Source organism: Nematolebias whitei, chromosome 22 (genome assembly GCF_014905685.2).
Source record: "Nematolebias whitei isolate Nwh7 chromosome 22, NemWhi1, whole genome shotgun sequence".
NCBI lineage: Eukaryota > Metazoa > Chordata > Actinopteri > Cyprinodontiformes > Rivulidae > Nematolebias > Nematolebias whitei.
The window spans coordinates 2,934,729-2,947,925 of NC_056519.1; the positions used below are offsets into that span (position 1 = coordinate 2,934,729).

Below are 13,197 nucleotides of genomic sequence, written 5' to 3' on the forward strand. Positions count from 1 at the left end.
CTGATTCGCTGCTGATTCGCTGCTGATTCGCTGCTGATTCGCTGCTGCACAGCTCTGTGTGTGTGTGACGTGCAACGAGAGAAAACGGCAAATACAGACGTTATGTCTTAAAATGTCAAACACTAAGAAAGGTTTAACTTTTTTTTTTGAGCTCAGTTAAAGTGTAGAAACAGTGAAGTGTTGTGAAGAGGTGGGTCTGTGCCGGTCGCCACCTCACCCCCCCATTTTAAACGCACTGTATAACAACATGCATCAACACCATATTCAAGTGGGAGGAGGAGGAAGTGGGTCTGTTCATAATTTATTTATGCATATATAGATTTTATTTTATTTTTTGCTTTCACAAACACCTCCTTTCTCCGTGTGACACTAGGGGTCTGGGATAGGGGGGGAGGGGGGCACATTGTTGGGGTCTGGGCTGTGGGTGGGCTTTGGGCCTTGGGGGCGGTTGGTGATGGGGCCGGTGCTTCGGTTCCTCCTGGGCTGTTCCGATTCTTTTAATCTAGGTTCCTGGTTGCGATGGCCGGCACTTTGACCTTTGGCTGCCGGCTTTCGGCGGGGGGTCGGCTATGGTAGCGTACGTGTGGTCATTGGTGGTGTAGGGCGGCGGTTGGGGGCGTGGCTTCGCCTCATCAGGGCACTGGCTGGTCTTCCTGTGTGGCATTTGCGGTGGGGGGGTGCATAGATGGTGTGCTGGGGCGTCTCCGGGTCTATGGTGCGGGGCTCTTGATGTGGGGGCCGGCCCTCCTCAGCTGCGACTCCCTGCTGCTCTGCCCTTTGGGCTGGGGCCGGCCTGTGGTCGCTGTCAGGTAGATGGTGCATGCGGTCGGCCCCTATCTGTGTGTGCCTGTTTGTTGCTCAGGTTGGGTTTTTGGTGGTCCCCCCTCTCTTGGATCAATTTGGGCCCCACGTTTGGTGTGGGGCCCACTCCCCCCGGTCGTGCCCCCCTTTGGCGGGGGGCCCCCTTGCCGCCGGTGCATTGGTGGCTCTCGGTGTCTGGGCTGGGTGGTGGGGTGCACGTCGGTCCGCCCTGGTTGCTGCCTGGCGGGGCCTGGGTGCCCTGGCTCTGTCGGGGCTCTGCTGGGGGGTGGTATGGCCTCGGGGCTTGGTGTCCATGGCCGGATCTACTTGGGGGGGGGGGGGGGGGGGCATGAGTTGCCGGCCGGACCTGTGGGCTCGTCGTTGCAGCTTCCTGGAGGCTCTGCATTGTGGTGGCTGGGGTCACCTGGTTCTTTCCTCTGCTCCTCTCTGGGGGGGGTGCGGTTCTCCCTCTTGGGAAACTCCTGGGGCTCCGGGCCTGGGGGCCGCTGTGTGTCTGTGGCTCCGGTCCTCCATGTGTTGCCATTGTGTCCTGGGGGGGTGGGTCTGTGGGCCCCCGCGTCCACTATTGGGCATTCTTTTGGAGAAATCTGGTGGTGGCGGGCGTGCTTGCGCGGGTGTTTGGATTCAGGTGCTGTGACAGATGCACGCTGGGTTGGGTAGTGGTGGAAGCTAGATGATTCCTTGTGCCATGTCGAATGTTTCATGGTGATATTGTGGGTGGCATTGTGCTGTGCATGTTGTTTTATTGTGAAAGATTAGCATCACTTAACATATTTGGTAAAAAATAAAAATGTAGATTGGGGACTTGGGTGGGATTTAAACTAGTATTTTTTTAAATTTTTTGGAAAGAAAAATACTGACTTGAAGTATAAATTTGCATACACAGAAATGGAAACAATATTTTTTAGATAATTAAAAAAATATAAAATATCTGTTGGCTGTCGCCCCCTACTGGCTTCAAATATAAACACTAAATCAACGCTGGTTTTATTATAGTAAATTGATATTGAACCTTATGTACGCCGAATTACAGGTTGGGTCACTTAGCAAAAGTATGATATAATTGAAAGTAATTTGAGCTGGTTATATTATATATCAGTAAGAAAAAAGCAAAAATTTAAGTTTTTTAAATGGTGTTTGGTGAATTGCATTCAACTGCCTTAACATCCGTTTGGTTATACAGTTAAATTTGAACCAAATACAGATTAGGTTGAATTAACAAAAATAAAAACATAACAGGGAGTGGGATAAATATCGCTCGACTGTTACTCGACGTTAACCTCACAGCGTCCAGCTAAAAGAAAAGACGAAAATTCTCCGCCGCCATATTTGAAGACAAGGCGAAGCTTATGTGGTTCGGCGTCGTTCTGGCGCTTTATTTGAGAATTTCTTGTGATTTTTATTGCGTGCGTCTCCCCTGTCACTCCTAATGTGCTCTGACACCAAACAGAAAGTGAATTTACTTTTGATTTGGCTACTTACTTCCTGTTTTCGGTCCGGGGACTTTCGAGGTACCAGGATGAAGCGAAGTGCCAGGATGAAGGAGCGGAGCCCGAAGACCGGTGTTGCGTCGGAAAATGTACCCCTGCCGTAAAAAAGGCGAACTGGTCGTGAGAAACACACGTGTTGAGGCAGTTTTCGTGTTACGTTTGGTTTTCTTCTAACGTAGGTGCGTCTAATAACTATATATTAAAATACTATTGATAATTTTGTTATGATGGTACTAAAAACCAGCAAAAAGTCGGTCACTTTTTTTATTTTGTACGAATTTACCAACAAGTAGGTATCTCTGCTGAAAAATACGGAAGACGTATCTGGAGGGCCACATCTGATTGGACGATAAAGAACAAGGCGTATCGATGACGCGGGAACAATTTCCAACACAACACCAACAAATATATGCCTGAACTAGATTGCTTTCTTTTTTTATAGTTAAAAACTAGACTAATGATTTTGTATTTTTACAGTAATAACTTTTTTTTTAAATCAAGTAATGTAGTAGTGATTAGCTTAGCCTAAATTCACAATCCTAAGTTTAGAAGAAAAAGTTTACTATGCAGTTGTTCATTAAAAATTAACATTTAAAGGTGGTTTATGAGTTTTCTAAAAGTATGGAAAATCTTTTTTTTTTTTTAATCGTCAAAACTATTAAAATTATTATTTTTATAGCACGAAACAAATGTTGCAACCATGTTCAGCAACCAAATCTCTCACTTGCCTGATTATATATTTATCATAATGTTTCTAAATAATTTCTAAATAATTTTATTTGCCATGATACCGCCGTGATGTTTGGGAACAAATAGCTAGGAAGTTGTTTCGGTCGGACCTTTTTTGGTAACGGACGATGCGCGGAAGCTGCTAACCCGCTGAATTTGAGTCAAAACATGGGCGATCAACCAGTAAGAGTGTGAGTTGAACGTTGTGAAAAGTCGATCTGTGGGTTTAATTATGTTTTTGTGGTCAGATGTCACCGTGGTTAAACTGTGGATGTTTTTATTCTACATTTGTTGCATAAATGTTTGTTTTTAGCTTTATGCTAATGTTTACAGCTTGGCATGTGGGGACGTAGAAGGCAGACTGACCGGACTCTTCAGTCGAGTTCAGTCCATCCAGAAGAAATCTGGACAGTTTGACGTGAGTCCGATCAGAAGTGACTATTTTCCTCAAACTGTCAGTTTTAATCTTAATTTGTGGATGTTTCCGTGCAGCTTCTGCTGTGTGTTGGAGAGTTTTTTGGAGCAACACCTGAAGCTGAAGCAGAGTGGCAACAATACAAAACTGGAGCCAAGAAAGGTTCAGTCCCCACATCACAAACACGTCCGACAAGGACCGCAGGAAGTCTGAAAACTGAGGCGTTTGTTTTCTTTTCAGCGCCCATCCACACGTACATCTTGGGTGCAGCGAGTCCGGAGACGGTGAAGAACTTCTCCAGCTCTGATGGCTGCGAGTTGGCCGAGAACATCACGTATCTGGGTGAGACTGCACCAGAGTTTGACCAGGTTCTGAAAAGGTTCTGATAAAACCTGAGTTTTAGATTTCACCATTTCCTTACTAAACTGATCGGACCTCTGACTGGACGTTGCAGCATCTTGGTTCTTTGCCCTTTGACCCGTTCTGTTGTAGACCAGCTGCTGTGTTCTGGATCATGGTCCTGTTGGACCCAGTCTGGTCCAAGCTTCAGCTGTTGGACAGATGGACTCACATTTGACTCCAGAACCCATTGGTCTACAGAGGAGTTCCTGGTCCATTCAGTGACTAAAGGAGCCCAAACCATCAGCCTCCACCACAGTGCTGACAGCTGGGAGGAGCTGTTTGCTGCAGTGCGTTCTGGGTCCTTTGGTCTGGTTCTGGTCCAGAAGTTCTGTGGTTCCTACAGATTAAACTTTCCAAATATAAGTTGAGCTGCCATCTTGTTTTTAGAGAGAAGAGGTCACGACCTTTGACCTGTTGACTGAGGCGTGTAGAGTCTGAGATGGAGCTCACTGCACGGCCTGCCCTTCGGGGTGAACCTGCTGAGGACTGTCAGCGGTCTTAAATCTGTTTCTCGTGATCATCTCTAGAACGGTGGATTCCAGAAAATTTGGACATGATCTTTGACCTTTCCCAGATTGACAGAGGTCATTGCTGATGTCTTTCTGCCTTGGTGTTGTGTTAACGCATACCTGTATGCTCCATAGCAGCAAAAAGTTTTAATGTTCAGTTTCTATAGAAAAAAACCGCTGACTCGGTGAAGTCTGGTGTTTTTGTTCGTTCGGGTCAGATCTGAACTTCAGACCCTGATCAGTTTTATGTCCCGACACTCAAGAACCAAAAGATGGTGAATGAAATCAAATGGATTTTTTTTTTTTTAACTTTAATTTTAAATAAATAGTTTGGTGCCATTTAGGATTTTTTAAAATCTTTTGGAGCATTTGGTCCCTGAGTGTTGTCTGTAAGGCACAGCAGGACGTTCTGTTTAGGACGCTTAATTTACAGACCAGTCCACCCATTTCATCCTGGATCCACATTTTAATGGTCGAAGCGGTTTTCTGCGTGTGTTTCAGGGAGGCGAGGTGTGTTTACGGGCGCGTCCGGACTGCAGATCGCCTACATCAGCGGCCGGGAGGCCCCGCAGGAACCGGCCCCGGCTCATTGCTTCACGTCCGCAGACCTCTCGGCCCTCGTCACGTCGCTGAGCAGCAGCTCCAAGTTCAGAGGAGTCGATATCTTGTTGACGTCGCAGTGGCCCAGAGGAGTGTGGCACTACGGAAACGCCCCGGTAACAGAGTCCATCCTTCCTGCAGAGAGATAAATTGAATCGCTTGAGAAAGGGGAAGCAGCAGCGCACAGCCGAACCTTCACCTGTGTGGTAAATGTTGGAGCAGCAGGAGCCGAGGACGTCCGTGGTGACACGTATTGCGTCACTTCCTGTTTTCTCCGCTGGTAGCTCGAGGCGTCTGTTTTTTCTGGATTTATCTTTTGCACATTTCTACATTCTAGTACACAAACACCCTCGATACGTTTTCTACCGTTGGGTTGAGCTTGAACACCTTTTCAACACTTCTGGTTTTTAGCTGTGTATTTGAGCTCTTGCTAGCATTAGCTTAGCTTCTGTTCTGTGTCAGATGTTCAGCTCTTCCTCCTTTACTGATAATGGCACTTTGTAATAAGTCGTCTCAACCTGTGAGACTTTCAGCAGCAACCGCTGCACGGCTTTCTGTTGCCGAAAGGTTCTGAGGCAGGCGGCCAGCTGCTGCCGACAGCCAGAGACAGCTGTTCACAGGTACAAGGACCATCAGCTTAACAAATGCTGCTTAATGGCCGCTTGTTATTCGCACAGAGTGTTCCTTTCAATAACAGCGTTGTAAGAGTGTGATTCAACCTTTACGTAAACAGGTTAGTCTCATTGAGCCTCGAGGACTCGTTTACCTGATTTAACAACAAAACAAACGGATGAGGTTCACACAACAATAAACATCATAAAAAAACATTTAAAGCATTTACTGTACATATAAATACACAAAAAGTATATACACAACCTAAAACGTTTTATATAAAATCAGTTTAGTGTTAACTGATCATAAAGACTAAACTTATGCAACCAGAAGTTACATGTGTCTACATTTAAAACACAAAACAAAGCACAACTTGCTTTAAACATTAACCTTTAATTAAACATCAACCGTTAATTAAACATCAACCTTCAATTAAACATTAACCTTTAATTTAACCACTAAGTATCCTAATTACTGTATTTTCTGGCGTATAAGTCGCATTTATTATAACGCACCGCCGTTATTTAATGGTCAAAACAGCTTCATTTCACCTGGGCGCCATCCATCCATCATCCATCCATCATCCATCCATCGCAGCCGGAGCCGTGAGCTCCAGCATTCCTCCGCCTGCACCAGCTGATTGAAGTGAGTGCGCTGGGGAGGACTGGCTGTTGCAGTTCTTAGGAATGTAAAGCGTCAATCAAAAATTGTTTTATGAATATGAGAAAAAAAAAAGTACAAATCGTTTTGGCGTCACAGGAACTGACATCTACGCAAAAATCTACGACTTAACGCCACAAAGTACGGTTTATACAAAAAATGGAGGATGTACTCGCAGTTTTCTTCCTACGGATGAACATGTGGTACTTCCTGTTCATCACTTGTTCAAAAGCACACGTTGTTTAAATTAGGGGTGCACCGATAAATCAGCCCCCATTTGAAGTGAACAAAAGTTGTTGCGTTGCAGGAAGTGAACAAAAGTTGTTGCGTTGCAGGAAGTGAACAAAAGTTGTTGCGTTGCAGGAAGTGAACAAGAGTTTAGTGTTGCAGGAAGTGAACAAAAGTTTAGTGTTGCAGGAAGTGAACAAAAGTTTTGTGTTGCAGGAAGTGAACAAAAGTTTGTGTTGCAGGAAGTGAACAAAAGTTTTGTGTTGCAGGAAGTGAACAAAAGTTTAGTGTTGCAGGAAGTGAACAAAAGTTTGTGTTGCAGGAAGTGAACAAAAGTTTTTGTGTTGCAGGAAGTGAACAAAAGTTTTGTGTTGCAGGAAGTGAACAAAAGTTTTGTGTTGCAGGAAGTGAACAAAAGTTTTGTGTTGCAGGAAGTGAACTAAAGTTTTGTGTTGCAGGAAGTGAACTAAAGTTTAGTGTTGCAGGAAGTGAACAAAAGTTTTGTGTTGCTGGAAGTGAACAAAAGTTTAGTGTTGCAGGAAGTGAACAAAAGTTTTGTGTTGCAGGAAGTGAACACCAAGTTGTGCGGCAGCAGCTCGGTCGCGAGCCTCGCCGACAGACTGAAGCCACGCTACCACTTCGCCGGACTAGAGGGCTCTTACTATGAAAGACTCCCGTACAGGTAGAGTGCAGCGTGTGGAGTCGACCCGGTTCCAGTTTTACAGACACGGAGCTGAAGTTTAGTGCGGCAGTAGCTGAGAGTCGTCCACAACACGTACTCCGAGTGCCAGCAGGTCGCACATGACGACTGTCGTTTCTCAACAAAAGATGAACTTGGTCTGAAACTTTGGCGGCAGGTCAAGGAACGCTAGACCTCTTAATTATTTGACCTTTTTTACACCAGATGTTAAAACATTTTACATATTTTCATTAAAACTTGGTGAAACACCGTCCGTCTTTAGAGCCATTTCATTTTCTTCTCAGAAGAGCGACAACAAACCGAGCTCAGCATTTGTCTTCGTCACGATTAGTTGATCGACCTCGTTACGTCTGATGCAAATACCCATCGTTTCATGACGTGGAATAAAAGTTCTCCGTCCTCAGGAACCATGTGGTTCTCCAGGAGAACGCTCAGCACGTCAGCCGCTTCATCGCCCTGGCACCGTTCAACAACTCTGCCAAGAAGAAGGTGCGTTCATCGTCCGTTTGCCACGTCCGCTGCACCGCACGTTTAATAAAATGCTTCAAAGCTCAAATAAAGTCTCACATTTTCACACAAAGTCAGTTCACGCAACAGATTTAACGTTTGATTTCAGCCGAAAACAATCGTAGCACAAACATCAATTTTACTTCAATGTGCAAAAGCATTTTAACTTTTTCCTCCACATCTTGTCCGCAGTACGTCTACGCCTTCAACATCATCCCCATGAAGAACATGGATCCGGCAGAGCTGGTGAAGCAGCCGCAGGACGTGACGGAAAATCCTTACAGACGACCGGCAAAAGACAAGACGGACACAAAACAAGCGGCGTTCAGCGCAGCAGAGGACGAGGTCTGCAGAAATACCGCTTTACAGTTCTTTATAGAAAAACGTGTGCATCCAAAATAATGATTTTCATGGCATTTCAGTAAACTTTACTGCATTTTTATCTGTATAAGTTGCACCTTTGTGCATAATTAGCATGCCCTGCAACTTATACAGCAAAGTGATTTATTTGTTTTTCTCATATTTATAATCCAATTTTTGGCCGAGATCTGATGATTTCATGAAAATGATGATTTTTTAAATGTTAGTTTGACTGAATGCACCGTCTTCATGATCTTCTGTTTAAACGTGCCGTCCTGTCCAGGAGCCGGTCCACCAGTTCTTCTTTGATCTGAGCAGCAAGCAGGGCGGGGCGTTTCAGGGCCGCGGCAGGAAGAGACCTTCAGACGGGGACGGGCGAGGTCGAGGTCATCGTGGAGACTGGCAGCCCAAAGAGCCCCGCCGTCACCGTGAGTGTGTTTTCACAGCAGCTCTGAACACTTGATGTTTAAAAAGTGGTCCTCCCGTGTTCGACAACAACGCTTACAGAAAATGACTCGTGGGTTTTACCGTTTCTTGTGTAGCTCAGCCCACTGGTCCGTGCTGGTTCTGTCTGGCCAGTCCTCAGGTGGAGAAACATCTCGTTTTCAGCATAGGAACACATGTGAGTTCACACAGTCGTTTATATTCCTGATGTGGTGTCAAACTTCAAGTGTTGTGGCTAAATATCTTCTGTAAAAATGGATGAACCAAAGTCTCAGCAAAGATGGAGTTTATTCAAGAGCTTCAAAATGTTGATCAGAACATCAACAGAATAAAAAAATGAACTAGAACGTCGTCCTACAGACACTTCACACCATCCTTGTGCATCACTACAGATGGTCTGTCATTCTGGGTCAGCCTGACCAAGACCCAGACCTCAGAGAGTCCAGTTCCCATCCACGTTGGCTCACGTCTCATTTCTAGCTCAGTTTCTAGATTTGGTGGTGAGAAGACACCAGGGGTCTGCAACCTGCGGCTCTGTCAAGCTTTCAACAAACCGAACTTTATCGGTTGTTAAACAACAAAAAATAACTCGGTTTACATGTTTTTACTGTTATTTATTTTGTAATTACGCACTTTTAACTTTTTGTTTCATTTCTATACTTGATTTTTAAAAAAAAAATAAATCACAGGTTTGCATACTTCATAGTCCAATTAAAAATAAATGTCCCCTCTTTACAAGAATCTGGTCTTTTCATTCGTCTTAAATTGTAAAAAAATATCCATAAATGTTAAAAATCATTAGACATTTTGAGCTTTATGATGTCACTCCTACTGGCCACAAGAATCAGTCGTAGCAGGTTGTTGCGGCTCTGGACACGTTGAATTTAGTGAACAAAGGCGTAAAAATGGCTCTTTGGGTCGTAAAGGCTGCAGACCCTACCTTACATGCACGGATCCTTACATCATCCTCATGTCCTTGTAACGAACACGTTCGACCTTGGCCTAAAAAATGGCTGCTTCACGAGCACTAGTGAAAACAGGATTACAATAGATTATCCTATGAAATTAATTTGAAGCAACAACTATGCCGTTTCTTTTCTAAAGACCATGAACATGTTGTGCAGTGTTACCTGGCGCTGGCTAAAGGTCCGCTGACCCCCCGCCACGTGTTGATCCTGCCCATCGGCCACTACCAGTCCGTGGTGGATTTGAGCTCCGAGGTGGTGGAGGAAATGGAGAAGTACAAGTCGGCCCTGAGGAGCTTCTACAAGAGCAAAGGAGAGCGCTGCGTGCTGTTTGAGAGGAACTACCGGAGTCAGCATCTTCAGCTGCAGGTAAAACCTGGAGAAAATTCTTTTTATTTACAGGTACACATTAAATTTTGTTTTTGTTACTCAGGTCGTCCCCGTTCCACTCGATCGCTGCACCACAGAAGACGTCAAGGAGGCGTTTACGGTCCAGGCTCAGGAGCAAAACATGGAGTTGATGGAGATTCCTCAGCACACGGACCTCAAACAGGTTGAATACGTCATAAATCAGACGCTCGCCCCGTGGGAGTGAAAATGTGCTGACCGGATGTGCTTTCCCCGTTTGTTCAGATTGCTCCTCCTGGAACTCCGTACTTCTACGTGGAGCTGGACTCAGGGGAGAAACTTTACTACAGGATCCAGAAACATTTCCCTCTGCAGTTTGGAAGGTAAGCAAGGTCTCAATAAAACGGCCTTCATTTACTCAATGCCAAGAACTTCCACACTGTTCAAACTCACAAGTACTGATAAAACTTACATTTAGTGTCATGTAATAAAGCCACAACATGTTCCAGCTGGGACAAACTGAAGCCTTTTTGAGCCGTTAGCATGCAGCTTGTCAGTGCAAGCACAAAGCGCTGAAATGTCCTTTGTTTATGCAGTTGTCTCATGCATCAGGTTTTACCAGCATCAACATAAACTCAAGAAACGCCAAGTTTCAGCTCACAGTTTATTTTTTATTTTGCATAAATGTGCATTTCCCAACTGGAACATGTCAACCCTAGGCTCTGAATGAGAAAACTACCAGACAAAAGGCTGCTAGTTAACTCGTTTCAGGAAGAAAATAAAATGTTCACTCAGAAACAGTGGTCCAGTGCAAAGCTTTTCCCGTCACAGCTGAATAGATTTGTTCCAGAAGCTGCCACAGGGGGCAGCAGAGAGCTGAGCAGTTTGTGTTCACACAGGGAGGTTCTCGCCAGCGAGGCAGTGTTGAACATCCCGACTCGAGCTGACTGGAAGGAGTGTAAACAGAGCAGAGAGGAAGAGGAGGAGAGCTGCAAACATCTAAGAGACGATTTCCAGCCGTTTGACTTCGCCTGGGACGACTAACACACACGTTCTTGTTCTTCTGTTAATGCGAGGACTTTGAATTATGGTGCATTGTGAGGACCATTGTCATAATTCATTCTCATTTCAGCTCAAGCCTCATCCCCCACATCATCAGCTTGTTGTCTTTACGCTGCAAGAAACATGTACGCAGTATTTAAAAAAAAATTTTTGGGGGGATGTGTGTAAACATGAATTTTGTCAAACCAACCTTTTGTTTTACAAATTTAGATTCAAATTAAAATGTTAAAATTGAGTTTTTGGCATTCATTTTTTAATTTATTTTATAGGAGGCAGCTCTCCCAGTCTCCCTTTTAGATATTACTAGAGCTGGACATTATGGACCAAAATTAATATCTCGATATTTTAAGATAAATGGCGATATGACTTTTTTTTTCTTTCCATAAAGTAATAATTATATTTGAGTCAAAGCTTTGTCCCAATTGTCACACAGGCACATATATTAACAGCTGTAACTGTACAAAATGTCTAAAAAATAAATTTACATTATTCATTTTTTAGACCTTTATTTACATATTAAATAATAATCCTCTTCAGCTGCGCAGCCTTCATGTCGTTAAGTATTTGTGAACCTGCAGCTGCAGCTCCGACTGTTTCAGGGAAGGAGGCTGAAGTCAACAGTCGGACCTGCAGCTGCACACGCACTTCATACTCCACTCAACGCCGTTTTAAATGGTGAAAAAGATCTGACAATTTAAATCTAAACCATCTCCGAAAGAATAGCCATCGTTTTTCTTTTTGCTCAGCAGCTCTTCATACATGTCCCGTGTTTATTTGTGCTAAACGTCTCCTGCCACCTCCTGGAGAAGCAGGAAGTGGGGGAGCGCACGCAGCTGAGGGGCGGTACGGGAGAAAGACAGCCGGCAGATTTTCAAGTATAACAGTATAGTTTCATCTTATATTACAAATATTAAAATATCAACCCTAGATATTACCAAAGCTGGGTGTGCATCTCTGAAATAACTTCAAGAGCTTAATAAGTAACAAATTAGTTTAAAAAATAAAATAAAATCTTAGCATTCCTTGAATACCCAACACTATATTACATACCAAAGTTTGTAAAAACCTTGCTGGAGCTGGCAGCAGCTGAAAGGTGTTTGTGGTGGCTCACATTCTAATAAATAAACTTGCTACAGTTCTTTGGACAGAGATTAATTTTAGCGCTGCTGTACAACTAGTTTCCCAGTTCATAAACTAAAATGGTTATACATCCATCAAGTTTTCAGAACATAACTTTGGACACGCAGACTTGAACAGAAATTGTTTATTAGTTTTTGGCATTTTAAAGACATTTGAACTGCATTCTTCATATCTGCATAAAACTGCACAGTTCTCCTAAATAGAATAAATCAATTATGCAGGTCAAAATAAAACATTCAAGTGGCTACAAGTAAGCTACAGCTCAAAAACCTTTAGTGCACTTTTATAAACCAACAGAAGTATTAACGCAAGATTTAAAAATAAAGAAAACTGCAGAAGCGTCCACCGGAGGGAAGCAGAGTCTCAAGTGTTTATTTTCTCCTGCAGACAATCGCATTGTTTCACGATAAAAATAATAAAATGTTATTTTTGGTACCAAAAACAATCTCCCCCTTTTTACTTCAAGACTAAAGATAACCTCCCTGCAGACCCTCCAGAGTGGAAATGTTAAACATCATTGCAAAGGCTCCATACGCTCACAGGTCCATGTGGCCATCCTGTATGAACTCGAGCAGCACACGAAGGGATCACTTACATTTCTGACGTTAAACTGGTTTAAACTCTAAAGCAGCAGGTTTTTAAAGTGGAGACACGTGATTAAAGATGAAAAGTTGTGTTTGTGTCAGTTTACACAAAGTCTCTGGACCTCTTGATGGCACAGCAAAGCATCATGCTGAAGATCATCCCAAAGATCTGCAGAGACAAGGAGGCAGGAACATTGGACATTTTTCAAAGGGTTTCATGTGGAGATAAAACAGGAAGGACTTCAAAAGTATTCAAGTAAATTACTGGAGTTTCCCAAAATTACATTTAGCTTGCACAACATCCTGCAGCTTGTTAACGTCGAGTTGGTCTAAAGTTTTAACAAATCAAGAAGCTTATGTTTGTCAATTTCTACCAGCGTAAAAATTAACTTCAATGAAAAAATCCAAATCAAAAATGTAAAAGCTAACCAGTAAATTAACAAAATTAGCCTTTTTTTCCTTACAGAAAATTTGAGCAAAAACAGAGCAAATCTAGCTTTTTACTAGTTAAACAAAATATTTCCTTTTGTGACATGCTAAATAAAATGCTAACTTTTTCTTTTACTTTTTGCCAATGGGAAAGCTAAGCAAAAGGTTAGCCAAGTTAGCATTTTATTAAC

The 13,197-nt window shown here is 43.5% G+C and overlaps 2 protein-coding genes across 2 annotated transcripts in view; one reads left to right on the top strand and one right to left on the bottom strand.

Moving 5' to 3' along the window:
• Nucleotides 1-3,160: 3,160 nt before the first annotated feature.
• On the top strand, nucleotides 3,161-11,088 carry cwf19l1 (CWF19 like cell cycle control factor 1). Its single transcript, XM_037696023.1, has 14 exons — nucleotides 3,161-3,232; nucleotides 3,375-3,459; nucleotides 3,534-3,618; nucleotides 3,697-3,798; nucleotides 4,869-5,083; nucleotides 7,034-7,149; nucleotides 7,572-7,656; nucleotides 7,867-8,019; nucleotides 8,318-8,462; nucleotides 8,577-8,656; nucleotides 9,603-9,812; nucleotides 9,877-9,996; nucleotides 10,077-10,174; nucleotides 10,691-11,088. Exons 1-14 carry the CDS (start codon nucleotides 3,210-3,212, stop codon nucleotides 10,833-10,835), a joined length of 1,662 nt encoding a protein of 553 aa, XP_037551951.1. The 5' UTR covers nucleotides 3,161-3,209; the 3' UTR covers nucleotides 10,836-11,088.
• Nucleotides 11,089-12,215: 1,127 nt separating this feature from the next.
• LOC119428447 (CD9 antigen) overlaps nucleotides 12,216-13,197 on the bottom strand; it is a 19,804-nt gene continuing 18,822 nt past the window's right edge. The window contains exon 9 of the mRNA XM_037696127.1: nucleotides 12,216-12,746. Within this exon, the coding sequence (XP_037552055.1) occupies nucleotides 12,681-12,746 (66 nt within the window). The 3' untranslated portion in view covers nucleotides 12,216-12,680. The remainder of the gene's footprint in view (nucleotides 12,747-13,197) is intronic.